Here is a 24,960-nt window from a genome sequence, read left to right on the forward strand (position 1 = left end):
CACGCAATTCATAGAACATAACCACTTACAGGAGACTGATTACAGCATGCTGGCCACACATTAAAACCACTCTTTCTCTGCAGCTGTCATATTCATGGCACAGCTCCTGTACCAAACACTGAGGATGAGCGCCGCCTCTCTGCTGGACAACACACATATTCACTGCTGTTAATCAATTAAATCATGAATATATATTTTAATTTTCTTTCCAAAGCAATCATTTTAGGATTGTTTTTTTAATTATAGTTATTATAGATCACTGTATGCTTCTTTTAAATATGACCCAAAAAGTAAAAAGATACAAAGAACAAAATAAATAACAATTACTTTGCAGCAGATGAATCATGAACATCCATAAGATATTGGCAACACAATCAGAAAGTCAAAAGTAAACAAGGCCACAATAAAAAATGAAGCGCAGAACCAGCATCGAATCAGCAACTTAAAGGCCTTCTGGTTTATTCATGGCCTGGGAAAGGAAGAGGAGAGAGAGAAGACAGAAGGTGAGGCGAGGCAGCAGGCGAGAACAAAACATAACCCATAGCTATAATTTAAAAGACCTGATTACTGTTACAGCCATAGCTGTAACAGTAGTCAGTATCCAGCTTCACATTAGTCAATTTACTGAACACTGCTGACTGAAACGTTACCATAGTTTATACATACATAAATAGTTACTGTGTTTTCTTTATTTTCGTGACCATTTACGTTGGTAGATTCTCACTGAAGGCAACAAAACTATGAATGAACACATGTGGAGTTATGTACTTAACAAAAAGTGGAGACCTGGAGAGAATTCCAAGAGTGTGCAAAGCAGTAATCAGAGCCAACCTGTGGCTATTTTGAAGAAACTAGAGTATAAAACATGTTTTCATTTATTTCACCTTTTTTTGTTAAGTACATAACGCCACATGTGTTCATTCATAGTTTTGATGCCTTCAGTGAGAATCTACCAATGGAAATGGTCATGAAAATTAAGAAAACACATTTAATGACAAGGTGTGTCCAAACTTTTGGCCTGTACTGTATCTCCAACAGACCATTCTGACTTGGTCTGATGTTCTCATGCACTCGCACCACTGTAGACTTGATTCCAGGTAAACCTGCTATGAAAGTGGGGAGTAGATGTCACCTGCTTGAAGATCTGGAATCCCAGGTAATTTGTGGCCATTTTCTTCAGATTTGTTCCTCTGCCCACTTTGCATCGCACGTAGCCGTACAGGTTGGCCCACTGTAAAGCCACGCCCATAAGAACCACAGCCTATGAAGAGAGGCAGGTTCAAGGACCGTGTTTCTGATTCATCTAATTACATTGAATTGAACAGATACTTGCAACACAGTATACCACATCATGAACTGAACATTTTTTAAACAAGGTTATGACTGAGTGGTTAATCGCCTCATTTCATCACTATTTTACAAGCGTGGCCGCAGGGTCGGGCACAGCAGCCACCCCTTGTGGTGACGATTCATATTCGCAGCTCTGCAGTCAAACTCACCAGCCACTTCAGCTTCAAAGACAGCAGAGCGCTGAACACAAAAAGGACCCAGAAGAAAGGACACACGACCAAACCAAGCCAGAAGATGCGAGACTCGGAGCTGGACACCGTCTTTTTACTGGTTTCCTATTGGGGAAAAGGAAAAGTAAACACGGTATCATATTCATATAACCCTGTTAACCAGCAGCAACCATCTCTCCAGCACTACTCCACTGGCACCACCATTCATCTAGAATCTTCCCTGTCTTATTTCTCTGTCTAGATGTCAGAAAGATCTTGAAATGCAAGCTACCAACATTCTGTTTAGGGAATATTAAACTAACGGTGTTTCCCACCGTGGATATTTTAAAGCACTTATGTAATTCGCTCTGGATAAATGGCGGCAATACCTTTCTGGCCTCAAACACCCAGTGACTCTTCCCATCTTCATCCACCTGGTTCCACCACCTGAGTCCCACCAGCAGTCGGCCAGTCACGTTCTGATGTTCCAATCACAACAGTCCTCATATTAAAAGGGAGTACTATTACTATTATTATTATTATTATTATTATTATTACGTGGCTTGCATCCTAAACCTATAGGCCCAGGTAAGGAGCATTCCTACTGGACGATCACTCTGAACATCTTCTGCACCTTGACTGTCCAGAAGTCACATGACAGGAGGAGGATGATGGTGACCATGCCCGCGATGAAGCTGCTGCTGAGCAGCTCGCACAGGACGTAGACGAGGATGGCGCTGGTGCGGAAGAACAGGTGGAAGAAGGACGCCAGGGGATGCCTGCAGCAGAGCGCCGTCATGAGACATAAGTGCGCACACACACACACACACACACACACACACACACACACACACACACACACACACACACACACACACACACACACACACACACACACACACACACACACAGAGCACCACGGCGCCTGTTCGTTCGCAGGGACGCACCTGACTTTTGATTCGCCCGCACCGGCCGCGGTGTCGTCTTCACCGAAGAAGGGAACGTCCTGGGACTCCTGGAGAGCGACGGGCGGAAAACGCGGATTAATTCCCCGTCGCGCCTTTTACGGCGGAATTAAAAAAAAAAAAAAAAAAGTAGCGTTAAAGTTTGATAACTCACCTGTCTCAACATTTTCGCCAGCGTCTTCTCCTACTTCCGGGTGACGTGTACGTAAACATCACGTCACGTGTGACGTAACTCGCCGCAGTGAACGCGCGTAGCGCCGCCTGCCGGGGAAAGATGGCAATTCACAGGCGAGTTTGTAGAAATGCATTTTCATGTACATCACTACTCATTACAACACTACTAAATGACGATGAACAAAGCAGCTTTGAAGGTAAAAAGGTGAAAAAAAAAATGATTCATCAAACATACTTCACTTTCTCCTGATACAAACAAATACTAAATATGTTTCTTGCATTGGATTCTTCAAAATGGCTCCATCTTAATCTCCATATCCGCCAGAGTAGATGCGTCCAAACTGTTTTTACTCTCAGTATCTATGGTTGTAAACGTATATTATTATGCATGCTATATTAAAATTCCACAAATATTTAAACATTACGATTGGAGGGCAGGTTAAGATTGAAACAGATTGACAAAGTTCTGTGGATGCAGAATGAAACGTCTCTACATTAAAGAAGGAAAGTCCAGTTGCCACGACTCAACTTTCAGACAAATTCACTTGGATGACTGAGAATCTTACCAGACATTAATCTTCTCACCGCTTCATATTACACATGATAATCTCGAGTGCCGTAAGTAACTGATTAAATTCCTTATTTTCTAAAAGTTGTTATGAGCACAGGGCACTTTTGAGTGATAGATACATAATCACTGTCATTTACATTTACGGCATTTATCAGACACCCTTATCCAGAGCGATGTACTATACAGGGACAGTCCCCCCGAGGAGACACTCAGGGTTAAGTGTCTTGCTCAGGGACACGATGGTAGTAAGTGGGATTTGAACCGGGATCTTCTGGTTCACATGCGAGTGTGTTACCCACTAGGCTACACCCACACACTTGTTGCGTTGCAACAGGTTTCTTACTCATTTCTTATAGAATCACTACATGTAACGACCCAGTAATTAATATAAAACTGTGCATGTGTCTGCACTGACGTAGGTGTAGTCTACAAAGTGAAAGATGTGTACACAACCTTTTGCTGAATCAATAACACGGCGTTCTGTGACCCCTCAGAGCAATGTGCACCACAGATCCAGCTACGGAGCCATCGATGCCGACGGTAACCGTGTCTCTGGTGGCTTTGCTCCTCCACATGGGGTGGGCACGGGACCTGGAAGTGAGGAACCTGGAGGGCAGGTTGAGAGCCGCAGAGGACGGCCTGCAGAGACTGAAATACGTTCTGGAGGAGCTCAGGAGAGAGTACGAAGGTGAAGGACCATCCCGTGGAACTCGAGAATGTGTGTTCTGTTTTAAATGACCGGTTTATTCTTCATCCGCTCACCAAAGCTACGAGGCACAGCCTGAGTGTCGCAGAGGAAGATGCCGCCCGTCTAGACAATCAGATCAACAAATTACAAGCACTACTACAACAAGGTAAAAAAAAAATGATCATGGATTAAATTAATAGCTAATTTTCAGCACAAACAGAGTCTTGTCCTGCATGGTCACCTGCATCAACTCGAAATCTTTATTGAGAACCTGTTGAAAACGACACAAATGCTCCTTTACGTCGGAACATGTCTTTTCTCAGGCATGGTGGCTTTCTCGGCCTCACTTCACAGCGGGAAAATCGGACCCCTACCCACTGCAACCACTCTGATCTACGACGACGTCCTTACCAACTACGGCCAGGCCTATGACTCTGACAAGGGTACATTCCATCCACCGTATTCGTTAATCCAGCAGACATTTCACCGTTATGGCATTTACCAGACGCTCTTATCCAGAGTGCCTGAGTTGTCCCCCCTGGAGACACTCAGGGTTAAGTGTCTTGCTCATGGACACAATGGTAGTAAGTGGGGTTTGAACCCGGGTCTTCTGGGTCTTACCCACTAGGCAACATTAGGCATGTTGTTAAATTGGGGGCCTAGTAAGTGGTTCAGTAAACTATTTAATCGATAGATGCTTCCACTGATACACATGTTGTTCACCGTATTACTGACATCTGATGGATATGAACGGTCCTCCCGCAGGGACATTTACCGCCCCGGTGGGTGGAGTTTACTACTTGACGTTTAAGGCCAACGCTCCTGCCGGCAGCGCGTTGGCGGTGAGTTTGGTGAAGAACGACGGCGTCCAGTGCTCCGTGTACGGCGAGCTCGGTGGCGACGCCGGGAGCGGCGCCGTGCTCGCGCTGCGTAAGGGCGACCGGGTCGTCACACGTCTCAGCTCCAACAGTTGCGTGGAGGGCGACGAGAAAAGGCGCACCGGCTTCGGCGGCTTTCTGCTTTTCCCCACGGCCTGAAATGATTTCCATCCCGAGCCAAGAAATTAGCCAACGGGCCGAAATATTAATGAACGTTAGATTCAAATCTGTAGAAATTCTAAGCATTATGGATACAGAGCTTTTTATAAAAATAATCATTCTATAGACCGGCCTGTCCATCATGGCTGACCGTATGGATTATAATTGACTATAATGGCGATATGATTGATTACTGAGGTGGTCAGAAAATAAAAAAGCGCATAAAGAAATTCGCATTTCGTCTTTTTCGTGGACTTTAGTCAGTCGAGTCAATGTTTCATTAAAAAAAAAAAAAAAAAAAAAAGATGTCTTCCCTCCTGCTCATGTGACAGTCACGGTACTGCGCTCATTCAAAGTCCAGCCCGCCGTCCCTTCCCGGCAACATGTCTTCTCCGGCCGCCGCGCTCGTCCTGCTGCTGTCCCTGCCGGCCGCGCTGGCTCTCTACAAACAGTGGATTCCGGACACCAACTATGAGACCGCCGCCAACTGGGACAAGGGCGCGGTGCCCTGCGGGAGGGACACGGTCCAGTTCGCCGCGGGCCGCAAGGTGTCCGTCTACGTGAAGGCGGTCCACTCCGCGCTGGAGATGCGGCTGCCGGTGGACGGGGAAATGATCCTGTCCTCTGGGGCGGCCTTCGTCTCCTCGGACGGGAGCGACCCGGCCTGTGAAGGGGTCTGGACGGCGTTCCGAGACGCCGAAGGGCCGCGCTGGTTGGACCCCGGCCTGTGGAGCTCGGCGGCGTCCTGGGACGACCTGCAGAACGGCCGCTTCCTGTTCTCCGTGCACGAGGAGAGCGTGCCGTGTGCGCAGGACGACGCGGTGTTCCGCGAGGCCTCGTCCTTCCGAGTGGACGTTTTCTCAGGCGGCCAGACGGTCCTGGTGCGGAGCGTGTCCGTCCTGGGACGGAAGTTTACGGACGACTCTTCGTTCTCCGACTACCTGGCGTCTCGCTCTGGACAGCTCCAGTTCCACAACGTCTCCTCGCTGCGCATCAAGGGGTCCAGCTGCACCGACGCCACCGGCTGCGAGTGCGGGAACTCGGCCCACCGCGAGCAGATCTGTGCCGCCGTCACCTGCCCGGCCCCGCCCTGCCACAAGGCCATCGACCCGGCGGGCCACTGCTGCCCCGTGTGCGGCGCCATCATCGCCCTGCGCCACTCGGCCGGCTTCGGCCTGGAGTCGTACCGCCAGCGGCTGCTGCACCTCTTCCTCGGCCGGCCCGGGTACGCCGGCGTGCGCCTGGCGCTGTCCAAGGTGCTGCTGGGACGCCTCCGCCGCTCGCCACAAAGCCAGATCCAGGTGCTGCTCGTGGACGAGGACGAGGGCCGAGCGGCGGGCGCGGCGGCGGCAGAGATCCTGGCCGACGCCCGCTCCAACGCCGCTCTTCTGGGGATAGAAGAGGCGGCTCTCGCCGCCTCCAGTCAGCCGGGCGGAGTCAGCGGCGGCGTGGTGGCGGCGGCCATATTGGGTGCCCTGGCCATCGTTGCCGCGGTGGCGCTGGTCTGGGTGGCGATGCGGCGCCGCCTGCCCAAATTCACCTTCACCAGCAGCGGCGGCGAGGGAGACCTCGGAGGACCCCTGGACCACGGCTTCGAGAACCCCATGTTCGACAAGCCCGGCACCCTGCCCGCCTCGCTGGGCCTGTATAAGCCCGAGGACATGAACCCGGTCACCCTCACCCACTCCGGGGTGCACTTTGTCAATCCGTGTTACGACGAGACCGACTTCAACGCCTAGCCTTGCCGAATTTTCTCAGTCACCTCAAGTTTGTGCAAAATAAAACAATTGAAATGTATTAAGACTAATGAGGAATTGGTAGTGGCTTTAATTTGTAGGGCTTTATTAGGATGTCAATGTGGTTATTAAAACAAAACATCATCCATTGCATGTTTACCTGTTTGAGTTTTTTGGAAATCATAGGAAATCTTTGTTTATTTGGGGACATAAAAAGGTGAAATAAGTCATGAAAACTGTCTGGGCAAATGTTATTTAGATGGTAATTGTTCTTTATTATTATTCCCATGTACAAAATAATTTGATATACAAAACATATACAAGTAAAAAAAAAAAAAGACATAAAATATGACATACAAATGTGGATTTGTGTTGAAAAGCTGGTAATAAATCACAATGATTGGGAAGACTTACTTGCAAATATTCCTTTGGAATGTCCTGTGCACAGGTTGAAGATTTATACGTCATAAGCACACATGAATTTATGCTAAATAGTAGACAGCACAAACACAGGCACAGATTTTACAAGATGGACTCTTTTAAAAGACAGATTGACAGTCTGGATTTGGGTTCGCCTCAGAAGCTGTGGACGCACCAGCCTGCACAGTCACGAAAAAGTAACGTTCCCTGCACATGCACGCATTTCCAACGAACTGCATGAATTTTTTGACGTTTCCAATCAATTGCTATAAAAACTGGCCTTTATTCTCAGCAACAGACCAATAAACGTGTGAACAGCTGATATACGGCTGTGATAGGCCGATTTGTTCTGCATTAGTGTTTTACAGCCGTCATAAAACACACGCTGCCATTACTTATCCCACCGGGTAATTTATGTGCTATCTGTTTTAATACCAATACGGCCAGTGCGGCCATCAGCACGTCCACGGCCAGAAATGCAGCAACGTGCTCTGAACGTGCTATATGCAAGGTCTTTCGGGGTCAATTTACGCTTCCGTTTTAATTCGCCCTTTCTGAGCTCGCGCAATGGTGTGAACACCGGGAAATTGGCACATCATTGTAAACCGTGACGTTCTTTTATTTCTTTAAAAACCATTTGTTACCATGGCGACAGATCTGGAGATGTTTGTTATCCTCAATTTTTACTGCCGAGAAAAAATTATTTCAAACGTTGTTTACATTAAAACGTTTAATCCTCTAAACAAATCTGCAAATTTCCACAGATTACTTTAATTACTACCAACTGCAGCTAATTGTCTTATCGCCGAGATTTAACAGCAAACGACCTCAGGGTCAACTCCGGAACATTTCCTGATAGCATCAGCTACTGCTGTATCTAATCAGGCATTCGGTAGTCCAGAATCCAGCTAAATTATCATGTACATCCATTTCCCCTTAATGTCACAATTTATACAGTTAAACACAAGCTGCAAGTCTACATACATATGAATTTCAGAATATGGTGAGAAACATTAATATTGTGGAAAATTTTGTCTCATGCATTTAAGGGCACATGTAGTTCATTACAAGGAATTATTATTTTTTTGTTTAGGAAAAGAGGGACACAAACTGTACAAAAATATATAAAATTTTATTATGAGGGTCCCTCTCTGAACTACAGGTGCACGGACATTGGCTTACAGGCAAACGCCCCACAGGGGCAACATGAGGCTGCGTGACCAGCGTGAGGATCCCATTACCGGCCCATCATGGGTCTGCCCCGCTGAAGCCCTTCAAGCTTTCAGTCCTGAACGAGAGACCACGAGAGCATGTATGCTAATGTGATTAACCCTGAAGAGCTTGCCAGCATCTCGTCTTTCTCCTCTTGCTCCTCCTTCTATGGCTTCTTGGATGCAGGACACCCTTTTCTAGACCATTGCGCTGTTACCTGCAAAACCAGAAACAGTTCACACGTTTTTCAACCCATTAAACTTGACGTAGGATGCTGCTCACTTACAGTTCTGTGTCCTCTATAGCATCTGGATCTTCCATTGTCTCCAAGCGTCTCTTGCAGGCGTCCATCATCTTCTTCCGAGGACCCAGGGGGATGTGGATGCCCTTGAGGTCATCATCGGAACAAAGCAGCAGGGCATCCAGGTCAATCTTCTCCCGCTTGAGTATGGGCAGGAACTCGCCCATGCTCTGCGAGGCCAGGAACACCTCCAGGGGGCTGGTGTCCGGCTCGTCGTCGTCCAGGCCCAGCTCCACCTCGTCCCAGGGCAGCTCCTCCACGTTGCGCTCCTGCAGGCTCCTCGCGCTGCCGATGCTGTCCCCGCTCAGGCTGGGGGACCTCTGCAGCCGGCTGCGCAGGCGCACGTTCCGGGCCTTCTCACTGCCCGCCAGGCTCCCCTCGTCCCGCCTGCCGATGTCGAACAGGCCCCCGCTGACGTAGTTCCTGCGGAAGACCATGGTGCCCAGGCCGGGCCGGTTGAACAGCGAGTCGTGGCCGGAGTCGGTGCTGACCTCCGAGTAGTCCACGTCCCCTCCGTGCAAGTCCGGCTCGCTGACGGCGCGCGAGACGCCGTCCTCGTTGTCGGGGGAGAACATGTTGCGGATGTTCCTCCGCGCGCGGTCCTTGGGGTTCACGTAGGTGCCCTGCTTCAGGAACATGACGTCGTTGCCGAGCTGAAGGCCCGACAGCGAGCGGACGCTTTTCCGCCCTTCTTCGTAGATCTTAAACGTCCCGTCTCCTTGCTTCTTTTTCTCCAGTTTCTTCTGGATCTTGGTTTTACCCCTGTTTGTGGCATGAAGAGTAGCCTGCAGGCAAGAATAAGTCAGCCAGATTGTGCGATGGTCAACATTTCTGAGTGATTTTTTCCCCCCATATTGTCTGTAAAATAACACAATGTAAACTAGGGGATGCATAATCGACGCCTCGTGGTGCAGACGTGGACGCTTTCGTGTTGTATAATCGACTGTATCATAATGAAGTGATTTTTCTGCCGCCGCTTTACAATCAGTAGTGACAGGGACAGTCCCCCCCTGGAGACACTCAGTGTTAAGTGTCTTGCTCAGGGACACGATGGTAGTAAGTGGGGTTTGAACCCGGGTCTTCTGGTTCACAGGCGAGTGTGTTAACCACTAGGCTACTACCACCCTACTCTTTGACACTGTTTAAGCTCACCGGGATTTTGGCAGAAATTGACGGCAAGAAAACATCGCAGCCTACAGACGATGGAACGCTGGTGCTTTGGTTTTCTCCAGCGAGCAGAAAGATTCATGGGATGCTTCATAATGCATCAATAATCAGGGCATTGCTGATCGTAATGGAATCGAACTGTGGGACCGATGAAGGTAAAGTAAAGTGAAGTGATTGTCACATGGTGCACACAGTGAAATTCGTCCTCTGCATTTAACCCATCGCCCTGAGTGAGCAGTGGGCAGCCATGACAGGCGCCCGGGGAGAAGTGTGTGGGGACGGTGCTTTGCTCAGTGGCACCTTGGCGGATTCGAACCGGCAACCTTCTGATTACGGGGCCGCTTCCTTAACCGCTAGGCCACCACCGCCCCAAGAGCATCGCCTCCTCGTCGGGGAATCGAACCCCGGCCTCCCGCGTGATAGGCAGGGATGCTCACCACTATACTAACGAGGAGACGGCGAGAAGGTTCACCCCTCTAACGTGAATTCCGCAGTAGCGCCGCGCGTAAACGTACCTGCGAGTATGGCACGCTGATGGGGGCGGTGTTGAAGAGCCTGCGGCTGACGCTGCTGCCGGTGAAGCTGGAGAAGCTCATGGCGTCCGAGACCGAGGCCTCCGGCGCCTCCTTGTGGAACTTGCGCTCCATGCGCCGGTGGTGCTTCCGCTGCAGCTTCACAAAGTCTTTAATGCGCCGCTCGGCGTCGCGGAAGGCCCGGTCCTTCAGCTTACCCACCAGCTTGGGGTTCAGCGCCGTCTGCTTGGCCGCGATGGAGTCCAGGTAGCGCACGCAGTCCATGTGGTTCTTAGTGGCAGCCATGTCCAGAGGGGTGTGGTAGTCGTTGTCCAGGCACCACACGTTGGCACCGAAGGACACCAGAAAGGACAAGCAGTTCAGGTGGCCATTGGCAGCTGCCAGGTGTAGAGGTGTGTTCCCCCAAATGTCACATTTATCGGGGTTGCCCCTGGACGAATGGAGACACAGAATAATCACTCTTTCATTCAGCTTAACGATTGGCTAAAATTGCTTTATAAAAAGGTTGATTGTCACATGTGATACATGTGCACCGTGATTGAGACAAGGTCCACACAGTGAAATTTGTCCTCTGCATTTAACCCATCACCCTTAGTGAGCAGTGGGCAGCCATGACAGGCACCCGGGGAGCAGTGTGTGGGGACGGTGCTTTGCTCAGTGACACCTCAGTGGCACATTGGCAGAACGGGATTTGAACTGGCAACCTTCTGATTACAGGGGCGCTTCCTTAACCGCTAGGCCACCACTGCCCCCGATTATCTACGCAGATCCTTATTACTTTATTAGTTATTATGGTGGTCTTATTTATAAACAAACTCCTGCTCAAACAGTCACCTCAATAAATTTTTTATCTGTACAGTAATGAACATCTCAGACCAGCAACCACCACCGTGAGACCCGGACAAGCATGTCCTCAATCTCCAGAAGGCCCTCAAGCGTGCCCTGCTCATAGCTTCCATAAATTATTCACACATCTGATCAACAAAACTGTGCGTCTCAGTGCATAATTACATCATTATGCAACCGTGCTGCGATTACTTGTCACCTTATTGTGTATGATAAGTACAAATTTTCTGTCCTGGCCAAATTTGGATCACAGGGTCCAGATCCAGATCCAGAATACAACCACAAGATTTTGGAGAAGCCTCTCTGCTTTTTCTTTGCACATAGGTGATCAGCCCTGACCCTAAGGTCACCCCCATATTGTTGGCTCCTGTAAGTCGGTAACGTGAACTTCTTTGCACCGATGGGTGGGCAGCACTGCCCGAGTCATATTACAGCCAGCCGGCTCAGGTTCCACCTCCAGGCCTGCTGATGTCATTGAATTCCTGAGCTTAAAATGCAGGACATCACACACATAATGCACACATATAAACCTAGTACATATATATGGATAAAAAGGTCAAAATAAGAAATAAAAATGATTCAATCCAAAAAGAAAAATTCACATACAGGTGCTGGTTAATAATTAATGGCTGCATAAATGACTAGATTAAGCATGTTTTTGGAAAATTCATGCCTGCAGGAAGACATGTTTGCATTAACAATGTGCTCCCATTGGTGTGAAGTGTGCATTTTTCTGGAAATCTAGCCGCAATCTAAAATCCCTGAAATTGAAACTGTCTGTTTCTGCTAAAATGCAATAAATCCAGATATACAACATATATCACTAAATTAGGTTTCACGCCACTGTACTTGAATGCAGTAAGCTGCCTCGCTCATTCAGTAAGCAAGAGACAATTTCACGGTGCACTGAAGCTACACTCTCATCCATTTCTGGATCCATTTAAGGCCAGCTCATTTTGGGCTCTATAAATAGGGCTGAGACCAACACATACTCCAGGCCTGTGCAGCTCGCCTCAACCAGATCCATTAATACTTCATGTGCTGCAGGTGAACCTTCAAAGGGCAGTGGTGCATAATTAATAGGCAAAGCTGCAAGTACTTCACTAGTGGTAGAGAATCAGGATGCCAGGCAAGCTCAGAGATCAGTACACATAATACAGCGATCAGTACTGCTGCAGAGAGATCAAAGGTCAGTACATGCCTACAAAGAGATCAGAAATTAATACATGAATCAAAGAGTCCACAGATCAGGCATCAGCACAGATCAAATCATGCAACACAGAAATCAAAGATCACCACATGCAACATAGAGACCAGTACACACAGCACAGACATCACAGATCAGCAGATGCTGCACAGACATCACAGATCAGCACATGCTGCACAGACATTACAGATCAGCAGATGCTGCCCCAAAACCAGCAGATGCTGCACAGACATCACAGATCAGCACATGCTGCACAGACATCACAGATCAGCAGATGCTGCACAGACATCACAGATCAGCAGATGCAGCACAGACATCACAGATCAGCAGATGCAGCACAGACATCACAGATCAGCAGATGCTGCACAGACATCACAGATCAGCAGATGCAGCACAGACATCACAGATCAGCAGATGCAGCACAGACATCACGGATCAGCAGATGCAGCACAGACATCACAGATCAGCAGATGCTGCACAGACATCACAGATCAGCAGATGCAGCACAGACATCACAGATCAGCAGATGCAGCACAGACATCACAAATCAGCAGATGCTGCACAGACATCACAGATCAGCAGATGCTGCACAGACATCACAGATCAGCACATGCTGCACAGACATTACAGATCAGCAGATGCTGCCCCAAAACCAGCAGATGCTGCACAGACATCACAGATCAGCACATGCTGCACAGACATCACAGATCAGCAGATGCTGCACAGACATCACAGATCAGCAGATGCAGCACAGACATCACAGATCAGCAGATGCAGCACAGACATCACAGATCAGCAGAGGCAGCACAGACATCACAGATCAGCACATGCTGCACAGACATCACAGATCAGCACATGCTGCACAGACATCACAGATCAGCACATGCTGCACAGACATCACAGATCAGCAGATGCAGCACAGACATCACAGATCAGCAGATGCAGCACAGACATCACAGATCAGCAGATGCAGCACAGACATCACAGATCAGCAGATGCAGCACAGACATCACAGATCAGCAGATGCAGCACAGACATCACAGATCAGCAGATGCAGCACAGACATCACAGATCAGCACATGCTGCACAGACATCACAGATCAGCACATGCTGCACAGACATCACAGATCAGCACATGCTGCACAGACATCACAGATCAGCACATGCTGCACAGACATCACAGATCAGCAGATGCAGCACAGACATCACAAATCAGCAGATGCAGCACAGACATCACAGATCAGCAGATGCTGCACAGACATCACAGATCAGCAGATGCTGCAGGCCTGTACACCAATACCACTGTTGAGTGGAGATCAAAGAGGCCTACGTGAGGCTAACTTAGTGCAGGCATCAGCACTTGTGAAGACACAATGTACCCAGGACACGCTGAAGGACACAGGACACATATCAGCAGTACGCTGCATGGATGTGAAGACAGGTCCAGAAAATACGAGGGACACCTAGTGCGCTATCTATAGGCATCCAAGAAGAACAACAAACAGATTTGTGTTTGCTTAAGCTTTACGGTCCACATAATTACTCATAGTTCTGTACTGACCAGAGCAAGTTTGTACCCAGCCTATCATGGGTGGAGATAGATTGCCTCGTCTCGCTGTACGGTAAGCCCCATAAACTTGTCTGCTCACCATCTGCATGAGCCCGAAAGATCTCACGGTCCGTGAACCCTGCTGGGGGCATCAGGACAAACCAATAGCTCAAACCAAACTGCCGTTTCATTGCCATGATGGCCTGTGTTCTGTCTGTCAACACAAGAGGAGCCACTTCAGTTGAGGAAGCGGCCCCGTAATCAGAAGGTTGCCACTGAGGTGCCACTGAGCAAAACACCGTCCCCACACACTGCTCCCCGGGCGCCTGTCATGGCTGCCCACTGCTCACTCAGGGTGATGGTTAAATGCAGAGGACACATTTCGTTGTGTCACGTGTGCTGTGCTGTGTATGACAATGACAATCACTTCACTTTACTTCACCTACCCTACCCTGTCTCAAACCCAGGACCTTGTCGAGTGGCTAATGAAGGTACATACAGAATTTTGGCCCGGGTGACTTCTGTTGGGTTACACTGCCCACTGAAGCCTTTCAGATACTCGCTAATGATCCAGTTTGTTTGCGGGGAAAAAAAAAAAAACCCACAGCAATCAGGTCTTCCATAATGAGGCCCTCGCTGGGCCACGAAAAGCAGGTCAGATGGAAACACTCACACTGAAGCTTTTGTCTGGCACCCATCATCCCCAATTCCCCCCCATAAGCCGCTCCAAAATAAATCAGATACAGTCTATCAGATACAGAGCTCCAGTGTGGGTTTTTTTTTATTGTAACGAGTAAAATAAAGCAAGAAGCAGCCTGCTTCAGACTGCATTACCGTGCAGCGCTCCAGGGTTTTCATCCCAGGGTTAGGGTTCGAGATAAGAAACTGAACATAAAAATGCAAAAAAAAAAAAAAAAAAACAAGAAGAAGTTTAATGGTTTGGATGGTTTCATGGTTATATGTCACAGACTCATACTTGTGCAGGGGTCTGCAGTTAGACGTAAAGATGAGCGTGGTGGTGGTGGCCTGGTGGGTCACACACCTGCCTGTGAACCAGAAGACCCAGGTTCAAATCCCAATTATAACCATCGTGTCCCTGAGCAAGACACTGAACCCTGAGTGTCTCCAGGGGGGGACTGTCCCTGTAACTACTGATTGTAAGTCGCATTTATAAGGGCATCTGGTAAATGCTGTAAATATAAATGTAGTGGCCTGGTTGGTCACACACCTGCCTAAATCCCACTTTCTTCCCTAAGTGTCTCCAGGGGGGGGGGACTGTCCCTGTAACTACTGATTGTTAGTCGTCTGATAAATGCTGTATATGTAAACGCTGCGTGGACATCCGTGAAAAAGCTCCCTGCGTCACAGAGGAAAAGAAAACTCACCCCCTGCCCACGATGAGGCGCAGCGCTTCCAGGTTGCCGTGGTACGCGGCCCACAGCGTCGGGGTCATGCCATCTTCGTCGGGGGCGTTGAGCTCCTTCCGCGTGGCCTCCTTCAGCAGGTCCAGGTAGCCGTCGCGGGCCGCCTTGTGGTACCGGTCATTCATGGTGGCCCGGCTCGGTCCTCCCCATCACGCCCGGGCGCCCCCTCCGCCGCTGTCGACCGGGGGCCGCACGGCCGAGCTGGCGGTGCCGAGAGGGGGGTGCGCATGCGCGAGACACCCGAGACGCCCGCGGACGCCCGAGATCACGAGATCCCGCGAGAACGCACCCCTGCACCCCAGTCCAGGCTTAGGGGAATGAACCCTGACCCCAGGCCAGGCTTAGGGGAATGAACCCTGACCCCAGGCCATTCTTAGGGGAATGAACCCTGACCCCAGGCCAGGGTGGATGACCAGGACCAGGAGTGAGGAGCATGCGACAGCAGACGTTTCAGTAATAAACGAAATAACTCATCCGCAGGCTGAATTTGTCGCATTTTAGCACCTCGATAAATCAAAATATGTTGCTGATTATAAAGAAGGAAAACATCATTTTTGATGATCATGTTTTGCTTGACATCTGGCCAGAGGATGGCGCTCTTGTGTTCCTATTTATTAAATACATTACTCCACCCCAAAATGACAAAATATATTTTGTCCTAAAGAGACTATTTTAAAGACTATTGACATTTCATTCAGCTGTACATTTATTAAGATATTTATGCGACTTCATGTTTTATGTTTGTTTTATTCATTAAAAACATAATTCAATACTCTTTATCACCTCGACCAGTATAGGGATGGCATTCCGTAGGTTTATTCACTTTTGCCGTGGCATACAATCCATCATTGGCAAGACACTACAATCATATTTTAATTTAGATTATACCACTACTTTATCTTCAGACCAAGGTCAGACCTGATGATCGTGGTGTTAATGGTGAATACATGTACGATGCGTGGTGGCCTTGATTTTCCAAGGAACCGGTGAATCCCGGCTGGACGGCCCAAACTGCTTGCAGGCATCAGTTTAATGTGCCATAAACCTTCCATCCTTACGTGGACCATGTGACCTTGGAGGTGTGCCACTGCACCTATGCAATGAAAATAATGTGAGTCTGTGCTTATAGAAAAATCTTTTATTGGTGTTGCACTAATGGCGCCGTTGCTTATTACGGTTAATTATCAACGGCCATTAGAAAATGTTATCGATTCTGGGCGACTGTTTGCACGTTTCCACTGAAAACCGATATTGAATTTTCCCATGTTTTCCCTTCCTCTTGTGGCCTGTGGGAGTGTTCTCTGACAAACAGTGCCTTTGCGAATTGGAATGATTTTGGTAAATTAAGCAAAGATTTTCCCTGAAATGAAGCAATGTGAGTTCACACTTTATAGTTAACCAGTCTGCCTGCTCACATACGTCAGCAAGGCTCACCTGGATTGTTAAGGAGCCAATCAAGGAATCAATCAGTTACAAGATTCCAGGAGACAGTCGGAGTGTTCCGGAAAGATTGGATAATATTGCATTGTTTGAGGTGCAATTCGGCCTTTGCCAAGGGCCTATATTCCAAAACTGACCTCTTTATTTTCGTGGAAAACCTCCTCAGGCCAAACAGGTCTGATGATGTTAGAAAGAAGGTAAATGGGTTTACCACCACTCTCATCTTTACGTCTAATGGCACCTGGTCCTTTGCAGGAGATACTAGAATTAAGGCCCTGTTCCAGGTGTGGTGCTGTTGTAGTTCTTATCAGGGGAAAGACGTTGAGAAGATGGTGAATGAAGATTACGACACTGATATAAGACATGCAAAGTGATAAGTAGATGCAATTACTGGCCACGGCCCCAACAAGAGAGACTCTGAATCAGACGGTTTGTATTTTGTTCTGTTTACATTCAGGATGTCCCTTTATCCCTGTAAATTGGGGTTGTAGTAGCCAATTTAGCCAATTTACAAGGTCAGAGGTTGGAACCCCACCATATTACACGTGTTTGAGGCCAACCTGAAAACAATCAGGCTGGGCCTTTCACAATGAGGGTTCTGAAGCGCCAAAGAATTGGATAAGGAGGTCACCCAAGACATGGGCCTGAAGAAAGCTCAGCTGCAGTCTCAGGTACGGAGGGCCGTTCCTGGGCTGGATCGATTATGGGTTCAATATCCTGCACCCGACACAACGGACAAGCACAGAAGTCAGCCGCTATTTGCAGAGCCCAATCACAATGGCTCCGTTCATCTGCATCTCAGTTATCACAGCGCCCAGGGCCTCCCCTGCCCTTCCCATTGCGACCATATCAGTGATTAAGTGCGTCTTGCGGCATTTACTAGATCTTTTGGTTAAACAGTGATTATTCCAACCTCACAATCCCTTTGTTCTTCTCCAAATGGGATGGGGGTGGTGTGTCATGAGTAACCTTTAATCCTGCTTAATTATACCCAAACCAGGAAACGTGTCATTGGGTGTGGCCAGAAGGACTGGGTAGGGTCTGGACCAAGCAGGGTCAAAGGTGCCTTCTCTCGTAACTTTCATCATAACCACATGCCTCAGCTGTTGAGCGGGGCTTGTTCGCCACAAACGCTCGGTCCTCCGGTCTTCTGACACCTGGAAGTCAAGTGGCAATATTTACTTACTTTATTGGCCTTTAACTAGAGGTCACTTCCTTCCTGCTAAACAGCCGAGACTGCTCCTAGGTGATCCCGTAAACCTCCGAGTGGAAGTGAAGCATTGACGTTTCGTCGCTGAAAGTGAGTGAAAGAGTGTTCCAGGTTGGCACGTCAGTTTCATTTTAGCATAATAAAGAATAGCCTAACGTTAGCATTAGTAGGCACATTTCTTGATGTCTACTAACCGTAGGAGTAGCTCTTCTGACCCACATGGAGGTCAAATTTCCAAGAATCCTAATTTTGCCTTGTGTCCTGTTTTTTTATTTTACTTTTCTCCTCAACTTTTGACATGCTTCGCATTTGCAGCATTCACTGAGACCAGGAAACCCCTGAAAGTACAGAGTCAGGTTCTGAGTTTTAATGTGCAGTGTAATCCATTTCAGAGATAGGGAAGGCTTGTCTCCGTGCAGAGCCGTGTTTACTTTTTTCAGCAAAGGTGTGAACTTCCACGGCCTATCTATCTATCCATCCATCCATCCATCCATCCATCCATCTATATGAGTGACAAATCTTGGTTGAATGATACTTGTCCAACTCTACCCTCACCATACAGTTCCACTGTCTGTAGATTTATGATTGGGTATATTTTAGGGTCCGTCTTTATGTTTATTGCACAGAACTGACATGGAGTAATATGGCGACATCGCGAGCCTACTCACGCTACACGGCTAGATTCTTGTGATCTCGGGATCCTCACCAATGTGCAATCCCAGATCTTTCTGCAGACAGATGCCCTCTTTCGTGATTTAGATAAGTCAGCAATGTCAATTACGACTGTAATCCCAGCCAGTTGGTCTGTCAGGCCGCCAGCGCAGACGTCGCTTAGTGACATTCCTGTATATAAACATTCCTGGAGCGAGCTGGAGGTTCCTAGTAGTGCCAGAATGATGTCACTTTATAAAAGCACCATTTCAGGTGCTTCTTATGGTTGCTTCATGTAATTGGCTGGCAAACCTGGAGTTTTATAGGGACCTTCACAAGGAAAGCATGTTTTTGTTCGTTGGTGTGACCCCTGTGATACACGGGTCCGGAGAGAACGCCTCAACCCCCCCACAAGAGGAACTATTTGTTCCCTGTATTGTTGGTTGATTGTTTTATTTAATTGGGCAGAGATACAGTTGAAATAAATCAACTGCGCATAAAATAAACGATGCCAGTGGTCCGGGGACGTGACTGAGTTTGAGTTCTAAGTCGGTTACCTCGCAATTCCCTGGTGAAATGTTCCAATCCACTCTTGAGACTAATGCCATTCATTATAATTATAATTTTAAGAGGGTTTTGCCTTAATGTCATTGAATTTTACGGCGTGTGCGGGACTATGGGAAAAACAGTTTCCAGAGACTTTGTCCCTTGTGAAAGTTCTTTTATTGACTTTTTTATGTCATATTTATGGCAGGGTAGGTGGATGTGCTCGTTGTAAACCCTAGCGGGCTTGCTGGGTATAAATGACTTGAAGGGTCCCTGCTGCTCAGCGGCAGATACAGCGTGACACGCGGCATTTACAGGTAAGCTCAACTCCGCCGCGGGACAAAGGTGTCAATAGACTTAAAGGGACTTGTAGACGTCCGTTTCCTCGTCTTTTCCTCTATGATCAGCAATTCTCTGGTCTAGTCAGAGACTATTGGGTTGCGACGTGTTTATTGGGTGCCGGCTCGGGCTGTAAGAAGCATGCCCGGGTGACATTAGTGTTTGTACCCAACGAAAACCACATATGATTAATGACTTTATCAGCACAGTTTACACAGCGAATATTAAAAGGTGAGGTTCAATATATTGGGACACGGAAACAGGGTGGTGCCACAGAGATGAGCAAATAAAAATCGGTTGATAACCGAAAGCTGCTTCATTGTTCCGTTTTTTTATTTCTGGTTATTGGGATACTGGGCTCGATCGTGTGGGGACAAACACTCTTATCTGTACATTTAAGCCCAGTGCAAGCAAGATATTGTTGTAACACCTACAGTAGATACAGCATATCGGCCTGGGCTTTAACTTTGAGTAAGCAAATGAAAACACACGGAACTTGAACGATAAAATTCATAAAGTGCTCACTTATCCTGTTCTCCAGACCATGTGCTTAGCCGTGGGATTCAACCCCGATGCAGCCGGCAGGATGACGTCAAAGGATGAAGAGGAGGCCAGAGTGGCCAGTCCCATCTCCAATGCCGAGACGTTGGCTGGAAGAACGGTCCACAGCCAAATGGCCGGCGAGGCGGAGCGGAGCTGGAGCTGGCTCCTGTCTGCCCTGGTGTCCCTTAATGTCCTCATGCTGGGCTGCGCACTGCTCAGCGGCACCGTTTTCAGCAACATCAGCCTCTCCGCCAACAACCTGGAGGTCTTCCTCCTGACCCTGGTCGTCTGCACCACCACCTGGATGCTCTATTACGCTGCCTTCACGGCCCGCGAGGAGAGAGCAGTGCTCTACAAAGACGCTCATGCTGGGCCAGTTTGGTTGAGGGGTGAGTCATATGACACAAATACTGTCACTGTCATTTAAACAACTTGGCTTCGATGTTGGTGCCACAACCTGCACTGACTTCCAATATAATGTAGTTTGTAGTTTGCGGTACCACGAATAAGGGTACCACCTTTACCCTTTTCACTGTAAAAAAAAAAAAAGCATTAACGGCATTCCTTGTTTTCAATGCAGCTGGACTGGTCCTGTTTGCCCTTTGCAGCGTGGTCATGGACATCTTCAAAATCGCCAAATACGTTGGCTACATGCACTGTGAGCCTGTCGTCACGATAGTCTACCCTGCGGTGCATGCAGTTTTCATATTTGTTCAGGTCAGAACTTCCTCGCTATAATAAGTACAGGTTAACAGAGACCCATCTTGATAGAGTAACAATACTACAGTTTAGACTTGATTTTATTCCAGGACCCGGATCAAAAAGTAATGGCTTATTTTTTGGCTTCTGGCAACCCTGAAAGCCAAAACGCAAACATGTCAAAATAAAAGAGCCATTAGTCATAGTGAGTTGGGTAATTTTGGACATTTGCAGGATTAATATCTTGCAACAGCAAACATGACATTCACAAAACCAGTGATTCACACAAATGGCGTCATTTTGGCGAACAACTCATTTTATTGTTTTATTTGCCTTATTTTTTTCAGACATACTTCCTTTGGCTCCATGCTAAGGATTGTGTCCAGCTAAAGAAAAACATCACACGGTACGTGTTACACCCGCCCTGCAATTGCCCAATACAGCAGCACAACAAAACAATATTCGTTAGTATGCATTATAAAGTTTAAAGCAGTTTGTGATCCCAAACATTCTGGGAAATTCAGGTATGGCAACTTCTGCTTGCCAATTGGGCAGGAGTATAAAAAAGGACAAAAACATGTATGCCAACCACATCTAATAAAGTTTAAAGCTCCTTATCGCACAAAACACAATCAGCACAGAAAGGATAAGGGGCAGCAGTGGTACTCATGTGGTCAGAACTAGACAAACAGACTCTGTACAACGAGACAGTCAAGCTGGCCAGACACTGTGCGATTTCTTCTGCCAATAAAAAGGCTCGGATGCGACCTGAATGCTTACGCCACACAAGCGATATGAACACGTCTGTCATGTTCGTGTCAAATGTCAAAAAGGCCGAGCCTGTGTTCGTACATGCGCAGTGAGGGGAAAAAAATCTCACAAATTTCAAACAGTTTTGATTTTCTTGTAATAGGTCAGGAGGGTTGATATGGTGTGAAAAATGTAATAAAAATGGGCCAAAATCGCAGTGAAATCCCATATTTTCAATATGTTTTGTGTGAAATGTAGAGTGCTGGGAGAGCTCGTAAATGTCACTTTCACTGGTCACCAATCATAGTGCTGGAATTAAAATACTGTGGACCTTCCTGCATTTTCGATGTGGCAACAGATGTGGTCCCAACATGACAATTTAAGAGAATATGTTAGTGATGTCTGCTAATGGCCACATGTGAAAGTGAAGTGATTGTCATTGTGATACACAGCACATGGTAACACACTAAAACGTGTCCTCTGTTTTTAACAGCCACGCTATAGTGAGAAGTGGGCAGCCATGACAGGCGCCCGGAGAGCAGTGTGTGGGGACGGTGCTTCATATTATGGCGCCACCTCCTTAACCGCTAGGCCACCACTGCCCCACTACATGTAGAAAGGGCACAAAGAAAGAAACAAGGAAAATGGAGGGAAAATGAAAAAGGAAGGCACATGTGACATATTGACAGGAAGTCGGGTGTTTCCGAGCAGTCTATCATACATATGGGCTCCTTTTAAAACCTCTCTGAAAAGGTACTTTCTGTTTAATTCATAAGAAATAATTGATTCCACATTTTGGTGCAACCCATCCACCCCCCCCCACACACACACACACACACACACACGCACGCACCCAAGGGTGTTCTTTGCATGTAAGCTGTGATGAACAACAGACAACTTTTAACTGCTGGAAATCAATCCAGGAACTTAGAACATTGGATGAGAGTTTTGTTTCACCGGCAGCACAGACCATCTAACCAGCATCTAACCCCCCCCTCTCTCTCCCCAGATGCGGTCTGATGTTGACGTTGTCGACTGACCTCATGCTGTGGATAACGGCCGTCACTGAGGAGTCCCTGCACCAGACCGTACTTCCCAGCAATACCAGCAGTGGTGGAGTGCTGTTCACCAACTCAGTGCAAGGTACTCCTTCAAACGTTTTGTTTATTTTTTTGGTCGCCTTCTCATAGCAAAGAACAAAAACAGAGCCGAAGTGGTTCGCGATTCACACGATTTTCTTGGGCAAACACTTGACAAACCGAAGTCCTCTGTAACTGTTTTGCAGCACGGGCCTCCGACATCGAGTGCGAATGCAGCCATTCCGCATGCAGCATCTTTGAGCAAGCGTCCTACTATCTGTACCCGTTTAACATCGAGTACAGCCTATTTGCCTCGGCCATGTCGTACGTCATGTGGAAGAACGTGGGCCGCCTGGTGGATGACCATCAGGACCACCACCACCAGCAGCGCTTAGATCTGCGTGGTGTGATCCTGGGTCCTGTCCTGGGCCTACTGCTCCTGGTGGCCGGCCTAACCACCTTTGTGATGTATGAGGTTGATGTGGCGGCCGAAGGGTCTGGAAAAAGGGATGAGGCTTTGCAGATTCACTACATCATTAATTCGGTCACCATGTCTCTCATGTCGGCCGCGGCGGTGGTCGGATGTGCCATCCATGTCTGGGAGCAGAGGGAGCGCGTGTCGGAATACAACCCCACGCGAAGCCTGGACGTTGGGCTGCTGATGGGTGCCTCCATGGGTCAGTTCGCCATTTCCTACTTCACCATCGTGGCGGTGGTGGGATCCGGTGTGCCCGGGACGCTGAACGTGCTCAACCTGGCCAGCAATGTTCTGACTGTGATCCAGCTGTGCCTTCAGAACGTCTTCATCATCGACGGACTGCACCGACAGCCCCACGTCCAAACGCACACCCACGCGCAGAGATACGCCCGCGCTGCCAGCATCTTCTCCAACACGTTTGCCATCCAGACCCCTCCCATGGAATCGCTGTACTCAGACACGGGTTTCAGCTCTATAATGCCCTCGATCGGCACACACACTCAAACCAGGAAGGGGTCGGCACAAGGGCCAATACACACGCAACGAAGCTCAATATACATACCATCCAATACCCGGCGAGCCTCAATGCCAGCACCAGTAAACACGCGGCGGGCTTCTATATATGTGCCCTCAAACGCCCGACGGCCCTCGACTCAGGGAGCCACAAGCATCCACAGAGGATCGATGCAAGTGGGCATGACCATCCTCAGCGACTCCCAGTTCACCGACGGTGGATTTGGCCCCGTCCTGTCCGCCCAAGTCCCCCAGGCCGAGCCGCAGTACCACGACACCGGATTCAGCCCCGTGCTGTCCACCCTGAGCGAGTTCGCGCCAGACGACCTCCGCTACCAGGCGGCCGGCTTTAGCCCCGTCTTCTCAACCATCACGGACTCACGCCAGCGCAGCCCGTTCCGCCGGCAGCTGGGCTGGAAGAGGAAGATGATGAAAGAGATCTGCGCCTTCCTGCTGCTCGCCAACATCATTGTGAGTCATCCACCCACGCGACATTGCTTTATTTACCTATTGCATCCGTTATCAGATGTAGCATTTGCAATCCACTCCTGATAATGTGCATTATGAAATAGTATATTTAGTATATTGGTATATTTGTACCATAGAAACATAGAAAATATTTCATAGGCACAAAATCATTTCAATTACATCATAAATTTCGCAGCCCATTTGCCAGTGTTATATGTTTAGAGAGCCTGAAAAAAAATTGTCTCATTTGTTAGCGTTCAGTAAATAATTTATGGACCCCCCCCTGGTTAAATGTGGTTGTAGTTACGCCTTCACTTCCGGTCATGACGTCAGAACGTTTGCTGTTAGCCTTTTGCTAAGTGAAGGCGTAACTACAACCACATTTAACAGTGACCGACCAGCAGGTTGTGTAAGAAATGGGAGGTCCTTTGACAGTAACTCATTCATTTAAACAGAAACACTGAAAGATAATTACATCGTACACTCAACTGCGCTTGGCGGGTTAAATGGACTAGCATCTTAAACCCCGCCCACTTCCATGTGCGCTTCATAACCACGCCGTAGAAATCTGTGTATTTGTTTTCATTAAAGTTTTACAGAAAGACCCATAAAAGCTGAGATTGTTTTATTGTCGTCGTGACAGATGTGGATCATGCCCGCGTTCGGCGCACGGCCGCAGTTCGACAACGGCATCGGGGCGGACTTCTTCGAGTCCTACATGTGGGTCGCCGTGGTCAACATCGGCCTGCCTTTCGGCATTTTCTACCGCATGCACTCGGTGGCGAGCCTCTTCGAGCTCTACGTCACGTCGTGAAGAGGGAACGGTCGCCGGCACCCGATCCGCGGACTCCGGCGCGTCCGGGTCTGCGCATGCGCGCCGACGCGCACGAACGGGGTCGTGGCGCGACACCGACT

General features: G+C 48.3%; 5 protein-coding genes and 1 non-coding gene across 7 annotated transcripts; 3 read left to right on the forward strand and 3 right to left on the reverse strand.

Moving 5' to 3' along the window:
* Positions 1-176: 176 nt before the first annotated feature.
* LOC114794746 (Golgi apparatus membrane protein TVP23 homolog B) lies at positions 177-2,697 on the reverse strand. Its single transcript, XM_028987505.1, has 7 exons — positions 2,619-2,697; positions 2,447-2,514; positions 2,134-2,278; positions 1,889-1,978; positions 1,500-1,625; positions 1,133-1,261; positions 177-469 (listed from the first exon to the last, which is right to left on the reverse strand). The coding sequence occupies exons 1-7, from the start codon at positions 2,628-2,630 to the stop codon at positions 443-445; spliced, it is 597 nt and encodes a 198-aa protein (XP_028843338.1). The 5' UTR covers positions 2,631-2,697; the 3' UTR covers positions 177-442.
* LOC114793778 (uncharacterized) lies at positions 2,400-4,934 on the forward strand. Its single transcript, XM_028985905.1, has 5 exons — positions 2,400-2,752; positions 3,704-3,897; positions 3,977-4,063; positions 4,221-4,391; positions 4,663-4,934. Exons 1-5 carry the CDS (start codon positions 2,739-2,741, stop codon positions 4,932-4,934), a joined length of 738 nt encoding a protein of 245 aa, XP_028841738.1. The 5' UTR covers positions 2,400-2,738.
* Positions 4,523-6,986, forward strand: amn (amnion associated transmembrane protein). Its single transcript, XM_028987503.1, has one exon. The coding sequence runs from the start codon at positions 5,318-5,320 to the stop codon at positions 6,671-6,673; it is 1,356 nt and encodes a 451-aa protein (XP_028843336.1). The 5' UTR covers positions 4,523-5,317; the 3' UTR covers positions 6,674-6,986.
* A 50-nt stretch (positions 6,987-7,036) lies between these two features.
* Positions 7,037-15,583, reverse strand: ush1ga (Usher syndrome 1Ga (autosomal recessive)). Of its 2 annotated transcripts, XM_028986935.1 has the most exons (4): positions 15,291-15,583; positions 10,286-10,733; positions 8,589-9,388; positions 7,037-8,519 (listed from the first exon to the last, which is right to left on the reverse strand). In XM_028986935.1, exons 1-4 carry the CDS (start codon positions 15,452-15,454, stop codon positions 8,516-8,518), a joined length of 1,416 nt encoding a protein of 471 aa, XP_028842768.1. In that variant the 5' UTR covers positions 15,455-15,583; the 3' UTR covers positions 7,037-8,515. The 2 variants fall into 2 exon arrangements, with proteins under 2 accessions (XP_028842768.1, XP_028842769.1); XM_028986936.1 differs by lacking the exon at positions 7,037-8,519 and having other exon boundaries at positions 8,585-9,388.
* trnad-auc (transfer RNA aspartic acid (anticodon AUC)) lies at positions 10,153-10,224 on the reverse strand. The gene has a single exon. It is a non-coding gene; the product is annotated as a tRNA-Asp (tRNA).
* A 1,824-nt stretch (positions 15,584-17,407) lies between the features above and the next one.
* otop2 (otopetrin 2) lies at positions 17,408-24,960 on the forward strand. Its single transcript, XM_028985906.1, has 9 exons — positions 17,408-17,440; positions 20,057-20,447; positions 20,639-20,775; positions 21,105-21,163; positions 22,517-22,650; positions 22,793-23,507; positions 23,604-23,661; positions 23,965-24,048; positions 24,689-24,960. The coding sequence occupies exons 1-9, from the start codon at positions 17,408-17,410 to the stop codon at positions 24,857-24,859; spliced, it is 1,782 nt and encodes a 593-aa protein (XP_028841739.1). The 3' UTR covers positions 24,860-24,960.

Source organism: Denticeps clupeoides, chromosome 7, assembly GCF_900700375.1.
Source record: "Denticeps clupeoides chromosome 7, fDenClu1.1, whole genome shotgun sequence".
NCBI lineage: Eukaryota > Metazoa > Chordata > Actinopteri > Clupeiformes > Denticipitidae > Denticeps > Denticeps clupeoides.